The sequence below is a fragment of the Sinocyclocheilus grahami genome, unplaced genomic scaffold (assembly GCF_001515645.1).
Source record: "Sinocyclocheilus grahami isolate Dianchi unplaced genomic scaffold, SAMN03320097.WGS_v1.1 scaffold54.1, whole genome shotgun sequence".
NCBI classification, from domain to species: Eukaryota; Metazoa; Chordata; class Actinopteri; order Cypriniformes; family Cyprinidae; genus Sinocyclocheilus; species Sinocyclocheilus grahami.
The window spans coordinates 1,519,018-1,535,301 of NW_015505233.1; the positions used below are offsets into that span (position 1 = coordinate 1,519,018).

Consider the following 16,284-nt stretch of genomic DNA (forward strand, 5'->3'; position numbering starts at 1 on the left):
TCTTATCTATGCACAAACAGCTTCTAACACTCCAAAGAGAAAGGAAAACATGAAATTGTGTCATATGACCCCTTTAATCAGAATTTATAGTTGAAAGTATGTGTTATATATATTATAATTGCATTAGATTTCATTACAGTATTTCATGTTTTTACCTGAATGATATGTGACCCTGGACCACAAAACCAGTCATAAGGGTCAATTTTTCGAAATTGAGATTTATACATCATCTCAAAGCTGAATAAATAAGCTTTCCATTGATGTATGGTTTTGTTAGGCTAGGACAATATTTGGACGAGATACAACTATTTGAAAATCTGGAATCTGAGGGTGCAAAAAAAATAAAAATATTGAGAAAATAGCCTTTAAAATTGTCCAAATTAAGTTCTTAGCAATGCATATTACCAATCAAAAATTAAGTTTTAATATATTTACATTAGGAAATTTACAAAATATCTTCATGGAACATGATCTTTACTTAATATCCTAATGATTTTTGGCATAAAAGAAAAATCTGTAATTTTGACCCATACAATGTTTTTTTGGCTATTGCTACAAATATACCCCAGCGACTTAAGACTGGTTTTGTGGTCCAGGGTCACATATTATGCAGCTAATGCTCCTCATACTCCTTCGGTTGTTATAAACAAACGTATCTTTTGATTTGCATCCATGAAGTTCATAATAAAAGTATAAAGTACTATTTTTGAACTTTCCATATACAGTATATAACTATATTGTGATATATAATATTATATTACTTGTACAGTGATATAATATCATACCACCCATCCCTAACATCAATTAGTAGCCAAAATTTTTATTTACCGTCAATTACTTTATTAAGAAAACAATTCAAACTGAACTCAATCAAATGTCTGGTGAACCATGCAAATAAAGAAAAACAATAAAACAACATCTTAATATATCTTATTAATGAATGTAATGATGATGGAGGCAGGGGAGGGTGGGGCTGGAATGATGGACAGATAGGAAGAGAGAGACATTTTTTTTTTAATCCTGAGGTTTTATACAATACCTAAGTTGACCGTGAGTTTGACGCGACTGCCGTCCAGCTCTAGCCTAAGAGTATCGGCAGAGTCGCGTGAGGTGGTGGCCATGAGCAGGCCGTACGCCCGCTGAGACATGAAGCGAAGGGACACGTCCTCCGCTTCAGTGTGCATCACGGTAGGCATCACCACTTTCATGTACATGCTCCCGTCATAGCTCAAGATGGACGCCTCTGTGGACAAAAGAACACAAGATTTAGACAAGTTATAACTAAAAAAAAACTTTGCCATGTCAAATATCAAATTGTGTCCCTAAAAAATCCTAAAACATTACAACACAACATAAACCAACTGTCTGCACGTTCAAGACGATGGCCTGCAAAAATTAAAATCATCTTCTTGAGGAAATGCATGACTAAAACAATGCACACTGAGTTAACACAATCTGCACAAGCCTCCCACAAGTTTCTATTAACTGGCTCAACAGGTAAATGAACAGATCTCTCCTGCCATGGGAAATGTTGAAGACATCTGCACTTTTCAGCAAGCTGTCTCACAGATGGGCACACTGCTAGGATGGGACTGATGGATGTGGCGATGCCCTTTCTCCCCAGCCTCAGCCCCTGACTGTCATTCAACATCATTCAAAGAAAGACATAAATCACAGCTAGGGTTTTTATAGAAGAAATTGAGGCCACATAAAATCTCACTTCAAGCTAAACATTTTTGAAAAAATTCTGCAGCACAAGATATTTATCTTTTGTTACAATAGTCAATGAAGGTCAAAATAAGTTTGCTTCAGACAGATAAAATAATATAATACTACCATTTAGATATTTTTTCTTAATAGAAATTCATGCTTTTATTCAGAAAGGGCGCATTAAACTGTTAAGAAGTGACAGTAAAGACTTTTCATAATGTTACATAAGACTTCTCTTTCCAAAAAAATCTGTTCAATCTCAACTCAAAGAATCCTGAAAAAAAATTTGTATCATGTTTCAACAGAATATTAAGCAGCACAACCATTATCAACATTGATAATACTAAGATATGTTTCTTGATCACCAAATCAACATCATAGAAGGATCATGTGACACTGAAAACTGGAGTAATGATGCTGACAATTTAGCTTTGTCATCACAGGTATAAATTACATATTTAAAATATATGCAAAAATAAAACAGTTATTTAAAATTGTATAATACTAATATTTTACAAGATTCTTTTTTTAATTGTATTTTTGATTAAATAAATGCATCCTTGAGTATAAAAGACTTTTTAAATAAGGTTGGGTGATAAATCAGACATGACCGATTGTATAATACTAATATTACTATAATACTAATTATAATACTAGTTGTATAATACTAATATTTCACAATATTAGTTTTTATTGAATTTTTGATAAAAAAAATACATGCATCCTTGTTGAGTATAAGACTTATTTCAAAAAACAGTATTTGTAAAAATATAACAATAAAAATTAAATTAAATTGCAGACATTCATATTCAGACAAGATTAGATTTCTCAGAAAAGGGTCTGAAATGAAAGCTGGGCAATCTGATGTAATAATGAGAAACTTTCTCGAAATAATGACTTATTTTCTCAAAATAATGAGAAACTGTCTCGAAATAATGGCTTATTTTCTTGAAATAATGACAAACTTTCTCGAAATAATGAGAAACTTTCTCAAAATAATGAGAAACTTTCTTGAAATAATGAGAAACTTTCTCGAAATAATGAGAAACTTTCTCGAAATAATGGCTTATTTTCTTGAAATAATGAGAAACATTCTCAAAATAATGACTTTTCTCATAATAATGAGAAACCTCCTCGAAATAATGAGAAACTTTCTCGAAATAATGAGAAACTTTCTCGAAATAATGGCTTATTTTCTTGAAATAATGAGAAACTTTCTCTAAACAATGAGAAACTTTCTTGAAATAATGAGAAACTTTCTCATAATAATGAGAAACTTTCTCGAAATAATGGCTTATTTTCTTGAAATAATGAGAAACTTTCTCAAAATAATGACTTATTTTCTCAAAATAATGAGAAACTTTCTCGAAATAATGGTTTATTTTCTTGAAATAATGAGAAACTTTCTCAAAATAATGACTTTTCTAATAATAATGAGAAACCTCGAAATAATGAGAATCTTTATCGAAATAATGAGAAACTTTCTCGAAATAATGGCTTATTTTTAGGGATGCACCGATATGAAAATTTTGGCCGATACGATAACCGATAACCGATTATTCTTTATTTTTGAAAGCCGATAACCGATATGTTGGCCGATAAATCTATATCCAAATTGTTATATACTTTTTGAGAGCCTGATTACAAAAAAGGTCTCATCATTAAAAGCCACATCCCAAACACTTCAACATAAGCAGCCTAGTTTGAACGGTGTACGTTTTAAAAATATTTTTACTCTCCCATTACCAAATTTAGTCATAAAAAAGTCTTACAAATAAATAAAATAATGCATAAATAATGCAAACAAGTCACTGGACATCATTACACGTGTAAAGAATCAAAATGAATGCGCCATAGATCAATAAAACGGAATAGCCTCTGCACGGACAATAATTAAATGATTTTAATTACTAAACCATACTGTTGATGAAAATAATAAGAGAACAATACAAGTGGTTGTTGTTATTAATAATATATCAATGATTTTGAAAAAGTAACAAATTAATAATGAGAAACTTTCTCGAAATAATGAGAAACTTTCTTGAAATAATGAGAATCTTTATCGAAATAATGAGAAACTATCTCGAAATAATGTCTTATTTTCTTGAAATAATGAGAAACTTTCTTGAAATAATGAGAAACTTTCTCGAAATAATGGCTTATTTTCTTGAAATAATGAGAAACTTTCTCGACATGAGAAACTTTCTCAAAATAATGAGAAACTTTCTCAAAATAATGAGAAACTTTCTCGAAATAATGAGAAACTTTCTCATAATAATGAGAAACTTTCTCGAAATAATGGCTTATTTTCTTGAAATAATGAGAAACTCTCGAAATAATTACTTATTTTCTCGAAATAATGACTTTTCTCATAATAATGAGAAACTTTCTCTAAATAATTACTTATTTTCTTGAACGGTCAATTTTCTTAAAAAAGGTTGTGTGACAAAACACAAACACTCTTAAAGAGGGGCACAAAAGCATCTGTTTTATAGAATTACCCATCAAACTCTAGAGTATTGTTTGGATCGTTTTTTTAAGTGTACAAAAGTTTTAATGAACAATAACTACTCTAAACAACAGATAATCTGTAATTTCACTGTGCAGCCAAAATCATGGTGCATCTGGTATTGTTTGATTGATTGAATTGTATTGATTGAATTTGAAATGTTCCTCACAATGTTAAAACCAAACCTATGAACCTTCATCTAATAATGGATACATTTTGAGTGGCTCGATTACAGTATCTGCTGACAATAATTCTGTCTCAGATAACTTTATTAAAAATATAGTAGACTTTAATAAATCATAAAATGCTAATACAATGATCACACATTTCAAGAGAATATCAACAACAGACGCTCATTTAATCCTGAGCTGTGAAAACTCCATCCTGAACACATGCATCCTAAATATCGATGCATAGAAACCGCTGACAAACTCTACAATTACACAGTGATCAATATGTTATTATGTGCGATTAGTTGCTTTTCAATCCTCCCTGGGGCCCCCGCCAATTTTAATTTTACACCCGGCAAACTAAGTAGAGAGTGGGAGAGAGAAATCGAGGTCGTGCTGCCATCAGTGAAGACAGCGAGAAGAGAAACAGATAAGTGGGACTAACCTCTAGACAGTATCTGACGATTAACTGAGTGAAAGCAAATCAAAATGATTTTGTATCAATGTTATTGAGCAGCGGGCTGATGCGAGTGGACAGAAATATGCCGTGGAGGATGTGACAAGAGTGACAGGGGAATAAGAGATCTTCACAGGGTGGCAGTGTTTCTCAATAAGGGGCCGATGTTACACAACAGCATCCGGCAGCCATCTTGAGAGACTCGCTTATGAAATTTGATACACTGCTGTTTCCTCTCAAAGCATCTCATTAATCCATCTCAGGACACGCGAGGGACACTCATTCACTGTATTTACCTGTAAAACGTGGCCATCTTTCTCTCTTTTAGATTTGTAGGCTAGGATAATTAATGCAGATCATGTGGCTGTATAAAAATGCGGTGCACATCTGACATTTTGGTATATTAATTAAGCCCTGCTTTTGTTTTCCTGTGTAAATAATGAACACAGAACTTATTCAATCACATGCCCGAATGAAACACGGTTCATGAAAGTCAAATGAGCTGCAAAAAGCATTACTCATGGGAGAGGCTAATTCAATAAATAAAGGGCTTTAACTGACATTAACTGACATTCCATCTTACTAATTGATGAGTGAATAGATGGAATGTTTAATCAGAATTGTTTTTTTTGTCTCTGTGCTGCATCTGAAGGGGGTATGCAAGTCAGATTTCAAGCAGTGTCCTGCAGTATGACATTCTATACATGCTATACTACAGAATTATTATAGATGCTGTTTTTACTTCATATTTTTTTGAGAGGCAAAACAAAAATCACTTGTTACACTGCAGGACTATTTACTATGGAAGCCCGTTTCCGCGGTTGAGAAAATAAAAAGTTATTTCTTTAAGTCATAATAATGAGAAAGTTTCTCATAATTATGACTTAGGTTCTCAATATAATAAGATACCTTCTCGAAATAATGACTTATTTTCTTGAAACAATGAGAAACATTCTCGAAATATTGAGAAACTTTCTCGAAATAATGACTTATTTTCTCTAAATATTGAGAAACTTTCTCGAAATAGAGAAACTTTCTCAAAATAATGATTTATTTTCTCGAAATAATGACTTCTTTTCTCAAAATAATGAGAAACTTGCTCGAAATAATGACAATCCACGCATGCGCAACACAACGCAGGAACCATGCAGGAACACCGCCAACATTGCTTTGTTCTGTAATCTAAAGTGTATAATCTGTCATTAAATAATAATTTCAGATAAATTATCTGCATGTAGTCTTGTTAATTTGCAGCACTTACCAAGTTACGCTGCCAGAAAGTTCATGGTTTCAAACAGATATAGAGGAATTCCAACAAAAAAACACATTTTATGAAGAAATGAAAGCCATTACACATATAAACTTGATGAATAGATGTTCATTTCGATGATTTGTTAGTTTTATTAGTCACTTTCATGCATCACATGCATAGGCCCACAATGTTTATACAGTAGCCAAAATCTCATCCTGCTTGCACAAAGCGTAGTTGTTCAGTAGTTCTGAGACGTTCACCTAGGACTGCGCATGCGCAGATCTAGCCTGAGAAATACGCTTTTTTAACGCTATTTGAGCAAAATAAACAACATTTATGATCCAGTTGTTGTCAGATTTCATTGATTTCAAATATGAAATTTAATTGTCAGTTTGGCGACCAGCTTTGGAGAATTTGATGTTTCCCCATTCAAAGGGATAGGAGTTGCACTTGCATGCCCAAGAGGCCTTTCAAAGATGGCCGCCGAGCAGTGTTGGGCAAGTTACTCTGAAAATGTAATCAAATTACTGATTACTGATTACTCCTTTTAAAAGTAATCACGTTACTGTTCTGATTACTTTATTTCAAAAGTAATTAGTTATATTTAAATACATTTAAATGCTCCCGATAAATATTTGTTATTAAAGCATCAACATTCACAGAACACTGTTATTTTTAACTAAAGCAAGTGGCTGCTGCGTGCATGGTTTGGAAATGGCAGAATGCCAGCAAAGAGCACTGCATTTATAATCTCTAAAAGACATCTCAGTTCATCGCAATCTCACAAATCTCTGTTATAACGCAATAAATATAAGCATAATGAATCTTTCATAATGTCTACAATGCGCGTGTTATAATGAGAGGATTCGTGAGCACGCAAATTTCAGCACTGTTGTTATAGCCTAAATAGAAACTCTGCAAACGCTTGCATCTGTTAATCGAATATATTTTATATTAGTTCATGTTGCTTTTGTGCAATAGATGAATAACAATTAATTTGTTTTAGATATTTTATGTTTAGATATTTCTATTTTGCAGGAGTCCCGTGAATCATTTTATTCTCCCGCATCCCGCACACACACGAGTGTCTACCCGCCCTCACCAGCACTCGCCCATCTTCTCCCGCACTGCTGTTGCGTCAGGTCTAGCGGGAGCATGTCTCTAATCCACTGGCACTTGACTCGACAGTGAGTGTGCTACATCCTTTTTACAATCTCTAGATTATAAAACACTGCATTCTGTCAGCAATGTAACGCGGCAGTAACATATAGAGACCTCGGCTTGTAACTATACTGTAATTACTATTTTGAAAATTATAACGCATTAAATTACTCCGTCATTAAAAAAGTAATCAAATTACAGTAACGCGTTACTAAGTAATGCGTTACTGCCCAACACTGCCGCCGAGTGACATGACTTGCCTTAAATGGACTTTGCTGAAGACTAAGCGGTTGCCGTGGTAACGAACAACTACACTTTGTGCAAGCGGGATGTGATTGGGCTACTGTATAAACATTGTGGGCCTATTAGGGATGCTAATTTCGGTTATTTTTCCTAACCGACGCTCATTAACCGATTGCTAACCATTAACCGTCAAGATTATTTTAAATTAGAACTGGATTAAATTAGAAAGGATAAGTGACTGTGACCTGTTAAAAATACTAACATTTGTTTCCCGAGATTAATTTTGCATGCGCAAAAAGCAGCAAACAACAGAATATATGAGGATTCTCATGGTCATATCACATCACGCACCTGCAGCGCTTCTGCGAGCAGAGAAAAACATAATAAAGCTAGGCAACAAGTAGCCTAGTATGCAGAGTTTCGGTTAATTTTTGTGCTGCACGAAAGGAAACAGACCGCAGAAAGCGGCATCCTATTTTCTTTAGGTTTATTTTACAAAAGCACAAAGATTTGTTTTTATTGTCAATGTACACAAATAAAGGCAAACCTTTTACAATTCCGATTATCTTTAGGACTAAAAGGAGTAGTTTCTTCCACTGTTAGAAGGAAATAATTCAAGTGATTGCACCGGCGCCGCATGCGCGCGCACAGTTAAGCATTGCTACCTTGACAATGCAGTCTGTTCATTATCATAAGAAAATACAGTCAGTCAAACATATGGGAAAAAAACTATGTAGTAAAAAAAAAAAATGTAGTAAAATCTGTTAAGCCGTTAAGTGTTATCACAGTACCGACGTGATGTTATGCAAAACAAAAATTATATGGGAACGCGAATGAAGTACATAATAAATAATAATTTGCCATTCAAATACATCGCTTATACGAGACTTATGTTTTTTTCCCCCTAAAAACCTATTTTTTATACGCGTAGCGTATTTTAACCATGCAGCAAACCTTTTAAAATATTTTTATCAATTACTGAAAAAAGAAATAGTTAAATGACTTTTAAACCGTTTAACTGATTGTATTAATCGGTCAAAATTCTTACGGTTGATTAACCGGTTAAAATTAACATTAATGAAGACTACATACAGAGAATTTTTCTGAAATCATTATTTAATGACAGATTGTACACTTTAAAGGGGTCATATGATGCGATTTCAAGTTTTCCTTTCCATGTCAACATTCTGTTACACCAAATACACAAAATAATGATCTTTAAAAAAGCATCATATGACCCCTTTAAATTACAGAACAAATGATTGCTGTGTTCCTGCATGGCTTTGACCAACAGATGTCGCTAGCATGCCGTCATGTTGCATTGCGCATGCATGGATTAAGTCATTATTTTGAGAAAATAAGTCATTATTTCAAGAAAGTTTCTCATTATTACGAGATGTTAAGTCATTATTATGAGAAAGTTTCTAATTTCGAGAAAGTTTCTCATTATTACGAGATATTAAAGGGGTCATATGATGCAATTTCAATTTGTCCTTTCTCTTTGGAGGGTTACAAGCTCTTGGTGCATAAAGAAGATCTGTAAAGTTGCAAAGACTAAAGTCTCAAATCCAAAGAGATATTCTTTATAAAAGTTAAGCGTCAACCACACCTACCTAAAAGGGCTCGTTCTAACACGCCCCCACATGTCTACGTCACGATGTGGGAAGATTTGCATAACGCCGCCCAAATGTTCACGCAAAGAAAGAAGGCGTAACATTTATTCTCGCTCGCTTGTTGTTGCCGCGGTCACCATGTCGTGAAGACGATGTGTGTTTCATTGTGAAAGCGAAACTACTTTGTTTGGCCTTCCAAAAGAGGATGATATCCGCTTCGTCATGCCTAGAGCTGATCCGTGCTGGTCGCTGAGGAAATACATCAACTTTGCGCTGTGGATCGCCGGATCGGCTTTCACCGTGGACGAAGCGGAGTCCAGCCCGGGGTTGTCACATTTGGTTGCCGCAAGCCCGCCAGCCACTCCTTCGTTGAATCCGCCGGCCACACCGTTTTCTAGCCCGCAGGCCGCCGCTCACTTAAGCCCGTCGTGTGTGACGCTGTGTGTTTCGTTGTGAAAGCGAAACTTCACTGTTTGGCCTTCCAAAAGAGGACACAACTAGAAATTAGTGGTTAAGTTGTATTTACAACACTGTTCCAGAACAGTTCAACCCAAATATTCAGATGTGTGCAGCGCATTTTATGGAGGACTGTTTCCTGGTAGAGTAGATTACAATGCCGGCTGTTCTGACTCACAGACTGTAAGTACGTTTTTATATTTAAAGGATTTGCCACTGACGATTCAAATGCGAGGTTTGAGCAGTGTAGAGTAGCGCTTGTTGTTTGTCGTTTCTCCGATCACAAATGCAAACATGGTTTTATGTTTACGCGGCGCGATGCAACTCAACGTGAAAAAAGCCAGTATAAGTCATTATAATCCATAATTAAGTCCCCACTGGATGCAACAAATGCCTCGTTTATAATGTGTTTTAATGTTTTTGTCTTGTCGGTCCGGCATGGCATGACAGTATGGTAAGGGGCGTAACACTTCCGTCAGGTATGTTACATGCTTGAGGTATTCGGCCAATCACAACGCACCTCGCTTTTCAGACCTCCTGATGACATTTCATCAACCACTGTATGAGTATGACAGATAATTATGATAATAATAGCCAATTCAGGTGTACAAAAGAAATATTTGCAAAAATAAGAATTCCTCAGGCCATCCAAGATGTAGATGAGTTTTTTCTTCATTGGATTTGAAAACATTTAGCATTACATCACTTGCTCACCAATGGATCCTCTGCAGTGAATGGGTGCCGTCAGAACGAGAGTTCAAACAGATGATAAAATAGCAATAATCCACAAGTAAAGTTTGTAAGCTACATGTTTGTAAGAAACAAATCCATCATAAAGACGCTTTTAACTTCAAACCATTGCTTCTGGCTAAAATACAAGTCCTTTATCCACAATATAGCATTCTTTAGTGAAAAAGTTGTCTCACCTGAATCAGGAGAGAAATATGCTCAGATCAAGCACTGTCCATGAGCAAAAACAGTTATAGAAGACAACAGGGGATATACTTTTCACTGGAGGAAGCATTATGTAAGCAATAAGGTACAAGAGGCCGTGCTGTATCGTGAATAAATCATAAATCTGCTTCGCGTCGTGCCTAACAACGCCCTTCAGCCGTGATTTATTCACGATACAGCATGGCCTCGAGTACCTTATTGCTTTTAAAAGGATTACCACACAATAAAAAAATATTAAAACCAAAAATGCATGTATTGAAATGTTACTATTTTGAAGCAAGTTCGTTAGCAGATGCGGTCCTTCCGCTAAAAAATAGTTCCTGACAGCAACAGTAAACGGCAAGAGAATGTTCTGAACATGCCTCAACTAATGGAGCTTAAATAAAAAGAGAATATGAACTCTTCTTATCCGCTGTGACATTTATTTTTTTAACACCATATATGATAATTTCTCACACACATACATCTGCTTATCTCTAGCATGAGAAAATGTCTGATTCGCAACACAGCGCGAGTTTGCAAGCGTCATTACAGTGTAAACTGATGGACAAATGGACATAGCTACAGAATCATACCTGAAACAGAAAACTAATAAATACTGTAATATTCCCTCCTCACTTTGGGAACTGTAGGCTTTAGACGCACACACATCAACATATCTCCACATGAGAAGTGTTTATTAGACAGGGTCTCAAAATTAAAGATGAAAGATGCAATGTAACGCCAGCAGGGGTCACTCATACGTCATTAAATAAATAACAAACAGTTAATTCTGCCGAAATACATAATACATGAAACAGTTTTGATGCTATATTACTGATTGTTTATGTTGCTAAGGGTGTTGCTGAGTGATACACAGAACCGTTGGGTGAAGCGGTCATAGCCGTGCTGTATCACGAATAAAACACAGCTGTTGACCAATCAGAATCGAGGAATGGAACTAACCGTTTTATAATATGGATTATGGACTTGTATTTTAGCCAGAAGCAACAATATGCGAGTAATAATTAATGGACTGGAGTCATGTGCATTATTTGTGGATTATAGTGATGTTTTTATCAGCCGTTTCATTCTGATGGCACCCATTCACTGCAGAGGATCCAATGGTAAGTAAGTGATGTAATGTAAATTTCTCACATTACATTCTTTTTCTTGAGTGTGAGTACATTTTTAGCAAATTTTCATTTTTCTTTCAACTATTCCTTTAATGAATGTTAACTAACAATCAGAATAATAGTGTTAAAACAAATCTGGTTTGGTAGTACCTAAGACAAAAGTTTAGGAATCATTGACCAATACAGAAACTTTTTTCTATGGGAAACATAGCTGTCCAGTGAAGTGACACACCTCACCCTAATATTCTCTGCTTCTGTGGACGAAATAATGACGTGAAAACGGAACTAAAACCTTTTACTAAAGCCAAATTATCCAGGAAATTGTTCAGCGTATGTTTGTACTTAAACAGACTAGCAGGTGGTCACACCCACACAAACGGCCACATACGCATGTTAAATAATGCGTCACAGGTGTGCGTTCTATTTTGTAGAGAAGCAAATACCTGGATGATGCTAATTGCAGTCTCTAACAAGAGCGAGAGAGACATGTGATTATGGGTCACTGCCATAATCACACAGTATACATGAAGCAGAGTCACTTTCAATGAGCATTATTATAAGGGAGAAAATGAAGGTTTTTTTTACAGCACAACTGCTCAACAATCATAAACCCGTCATAAATCTAAAAGCGCATCAGGCCTAAATGTGACTATAATGACTTACAGGCCATTTATTTGAAGCAGTGTTATTTTACATAAGATGATTTGCCTCAAATGTCATATAGAGGGGTTTGGAAATATATTTTGAAGTCTAAATAACAAAATGAATCTATTATCTTACTTAAATTAGGAAATACTGTATAATGCTTAACATTTAAATCTAATTCATATTAGAAATGAAGCACATGATTATGCACAGCATCAAACAGGAAAAATATCCAGAAAACAGCACTGTCCTTAAAATGTCCTCTATCTCCAGTGGTTGACAATCACAGAGACTTTAATAGTTTCTTCCTGTGCCACTAGATGGCAGCAGATGCCTTATGATGACAACGCATGTAAAATCAATATATTGCAGTGTTTTTTTAAACGGTTGCACAACAATTAATGTCAACCAACAGTAAATACAGATAATTAAAAGTTCTTCTGCATGGACAAGGTACACAATGAACGATTTTAAAGAACCCATGCCGCCTGTGAATAAACAATGTGCAAGTTTATTACGCATCCTCCAAAACCACTTAAAAGTCTAAATCAGTTCTCACACTCTGGTCCGTTCTAAAAGATGGCTGGTGTGAGCAAAGGGTTGGTTTATAGTGAAACCCTGAAGGGGGGTTTCTGACACCCGCAGTTGCCATAAATAGAAGATCATAGCTATACTGCAGCAACAATTTGAATAATTTAGAGCCACCCTTAAAAAAAGAGAAGAGGTAGACCAAATACAGTAGGCACATCCTCCTCCACGTGCTGCCTCTCTGCTCCTCCCAACGCAGACACAAAATGATTTACTCTGTTCTGTTTCAGCCGCGATTGTGGAAGCAGCTTGCGGACCGCTCTCGTCTGCACACATTTAGCTTCAGAGCTGGATTAGAAACAGTTCAATAACTCTCCTGCCACTGAAAATAAACTGTTTTCAACCGCAGAGCCGCACTGCTTACATCAAACCCACAAGCCCTCCATGAATCCCTCTCTTCTTGGGTTTCTTATTTTATTGTAGATAGTAGATAATAGCATGGAGAGGCCTAAATAAAAATCACAAATCTCTTTTAATATTTATTATTCCTCCCAATTAAATGGAGAGCTAATGGAGACTTTAATTTAAATACAATGCACTGCATACTTTTCTCCTTGGAAAACCCCTGAAATCTCACCTGTCTCTAGAATTTTGGAAGAGATTTCAATGTCACAAACTCAAAGTTTGCAATCAAAAACTGAGAGATATCAATATGAATGCAAACAATTTAATATATACATACATACACAAAAAAGGACAACCGTAGAATGACTTGCATGGGCTTCATAGCTGTACATTACAGGCACATATGCTAACCGCTATGCTAGTTCCCATATTTCTTGTCTTTCTCTTGCTCACTCTCTCTCTCTCTATGCTTCCCTAATGTGCTCTCCTTCCTTGTCCTTTCATGCTCATTTATATTTTTCTAAGGGAAGAAAACAGGAAGGGTGGTGACTGGCATAGATGACTACAGAAACAATGACATAACAGTCTGGTTTCACCTGATGAAAGTCATCGACAATAATTTATAAAGGTTTTTGAGGCTGCCAACACCTGCAATCTGAAAAATTCAGCAGGTCTGTGAGTGACTACTAAGAGCATGTTAGGTGGATAAACGTGGGCCGTCACTTCTTGCTCCTCTAACCAGCTGTGACGGAGGGGCAGACAGAGACCTCGGCTCCTGTGTGCCTCCATGCATGGAGAGGAGGGAGAGAAAAAAGCCACACTGATGAAAAATGAGATACTATGGGATGTGAATGCTCAATAATGACTAATTTACTAGGTGTCAGCTTGAATTTTCAGTGTGATAAAACACTATTTAAATGCTCAGTACTATTCAGTGAACTGAGAGCTTATACACAATCAAAAGTCTGTCTATGTGACATTATCAGCATAAAGTGTGCTCCACGATGCAGCATTTTCTGAAAAAGAACTACAAGAACGGATTTCTGACCAACATGTAAAGAGACCAACCACAGTTTGTTTCTGTTAAGTTTGTGAAGAAAAATTGTGAAACTAAAAGTGGAAAAAACCCCCCCCAAAAAAAAAAAAAAAACTCACAAAATTACTAGTTTATAACTGGAAAATGTGAGATATAAACGTGAGATATAAAAAAGTTATCTAAAAGTACCTTTTTTATTCCATGACCCCCCCCCCAACTTGAATTGGAATTGCAAAAAAAAAAAAAAAGTCTGAATTCAGAGGTTATATCTTGCAGTTCTTTTTCTCTGACTTGTGAGACTGTCTGAATAAACAAAATATTATACACACACACACACACACACACACACACACATATATATATATATATATATATATATATATATATATATATATATGGCTTTTCGCTTTTTCGCTTAGGCGGTTAAAAGAGGAGGAAGGGAAGGGAGAGATGCAATGCGCCGCAAGGGTTAAGGCAGCATGAGAGAATCCATTCTCGGCTTAATGACCTAGCCTAGCTGGGCGAGGACGGCAGGGAACAAGCTCTTGACTTGTACCGAATTTGCCAATTAACACCTCTGATAACAGGCAGCCTCGGAACATCAGGCGCGTTGGGAGGAGAGGCTCGCATGCACTTTGTTTTTCATTCTTGGCCTGCTTCCTATGGCTGGCATGCGTGCGTTTCAGCATCTTAAGGCCGCTTCAGTCATTCATAGCGCCGCGATCAGAATAGCAGAGATGGCTAGGAGAAACATGTTCGTTTTGTCCCTACAGCTGGAGGGATTTTTGGCTCCGGCTGCTTCGAAGATATTCTTCGACTTGTTCTTCTTCTTTTTTTTCCCTTTCGTATTTCTCCGTTACTGATAGCGTTTGCTATTTTCACACTAGCCCATATGGCCGCTTGCAGCCTCAATTAGATCCACAACTCTGGTTTCCAAGACACTCTCATCTCTCTCTCTCTCTCTCATGCCTGGCTCCCTCTCCCTCTTCCTCTCTTTTGTTGCTCCTATTGAACAAATGAAGACTAACAGACTGATATCGTCTTGATCACAAAGTTAATTATTCAGAAATCTAGATCTTGACTCTGGTCTCCTTGGTTGAAGCACCCACTCCTCTCCAGCCTATTATTTTCTCACATGTTTATCAGACGCCTAAACAACACCTTGGGCGGGTGTGAATTTTCAGGCCCCCAGTGAAATTCTCACCGGGCTCCGTCACTGTTTTTCCTCCGAGTCCATTTACAGGTAGGGGAGAGAGAGAGAGAGAGAGAGGGAGGCACCGCTGCCAGGTCCTAATGACTGGAAACCCATCTGAAATACCTTTCGGCCCGTGTGTTGCATGCACGTCCTCACGTCAAGCTGGAGAAATTGAATAGCCTACGTACACGCGACTATGTGGTTTCGCGATTCATTAGCAGCTATTCTAAAGGAATGCGATCATCAAAGGAAAGATACATAGTTGATAGAGGTTCACACCGCAGCCAAAGGTGATGCGATCTGTCTAACAGCGTTCGCAAATGTGTGCCTTATACTACAACTACAAGCATCGCACTCCGAGGTGTGAGTGGCGTTCGGATGAGGAGCGCGGGGCCACACGTCTTTTAAAGCGGGGCCCCGCCACAGCGCGCGGCCCGCTCACCTCCGAGGTTGCGAGATCGTAACTCGCCTCGTCGACGAGACGAGCGGAGAGAATGTGATCTGTGCTATGGAGGTCCACACACCCGCATTCATTTATTTATGCAGTGTGAAGAAACCATCTGGCCGTGGAGAAATTGAAAGTGGATGTAATCTGGCAGGCGAGTTTATGACTGACACCTCATGCGGTATTAGTGGGAGGACAAAATCATTAATGCTCAGTCTGAACCGGCACAGGCCATTAAACGACTGACTATCAGAAACCTTCCATTCCTTGAAAGTCTCCCAAACTATGATGTGTCACAAAATACTACAGGCCAGGTCAAATTTACTCGCAGTGAGTCAGAAGTTGGACATTGGATTTTCTAGCGTTTTATTTTGATTCCCGGAGCTGCAC

General features: G+C 36.7%; 1 protein-coding gene across 2 annotated transcripts in view; it reads right to left on the reverse strand.

Annotated features, from left to right (window-relative positions):
- Positions 1 to 16,284, reverse strand: part of nrxn3a (neurexin 3a) — a 316,731-nt gene that overhangs the window by 188,658 nt on the left and 111,789 nt on the right. For both annotated transcript variants that reach the window (XM_016269700.1, XM_016269699.1), the window contains one exon: positions 1,040 to 1,243. In XM_016269700.1, the coding sequence (XP_016125186.1) occupies positions 1,040 to 1,243 (204 nt within the window). The remainder of the gene's footprint in view (positions 1 to 1,039; positions 1,244 to 16,284) is intronic.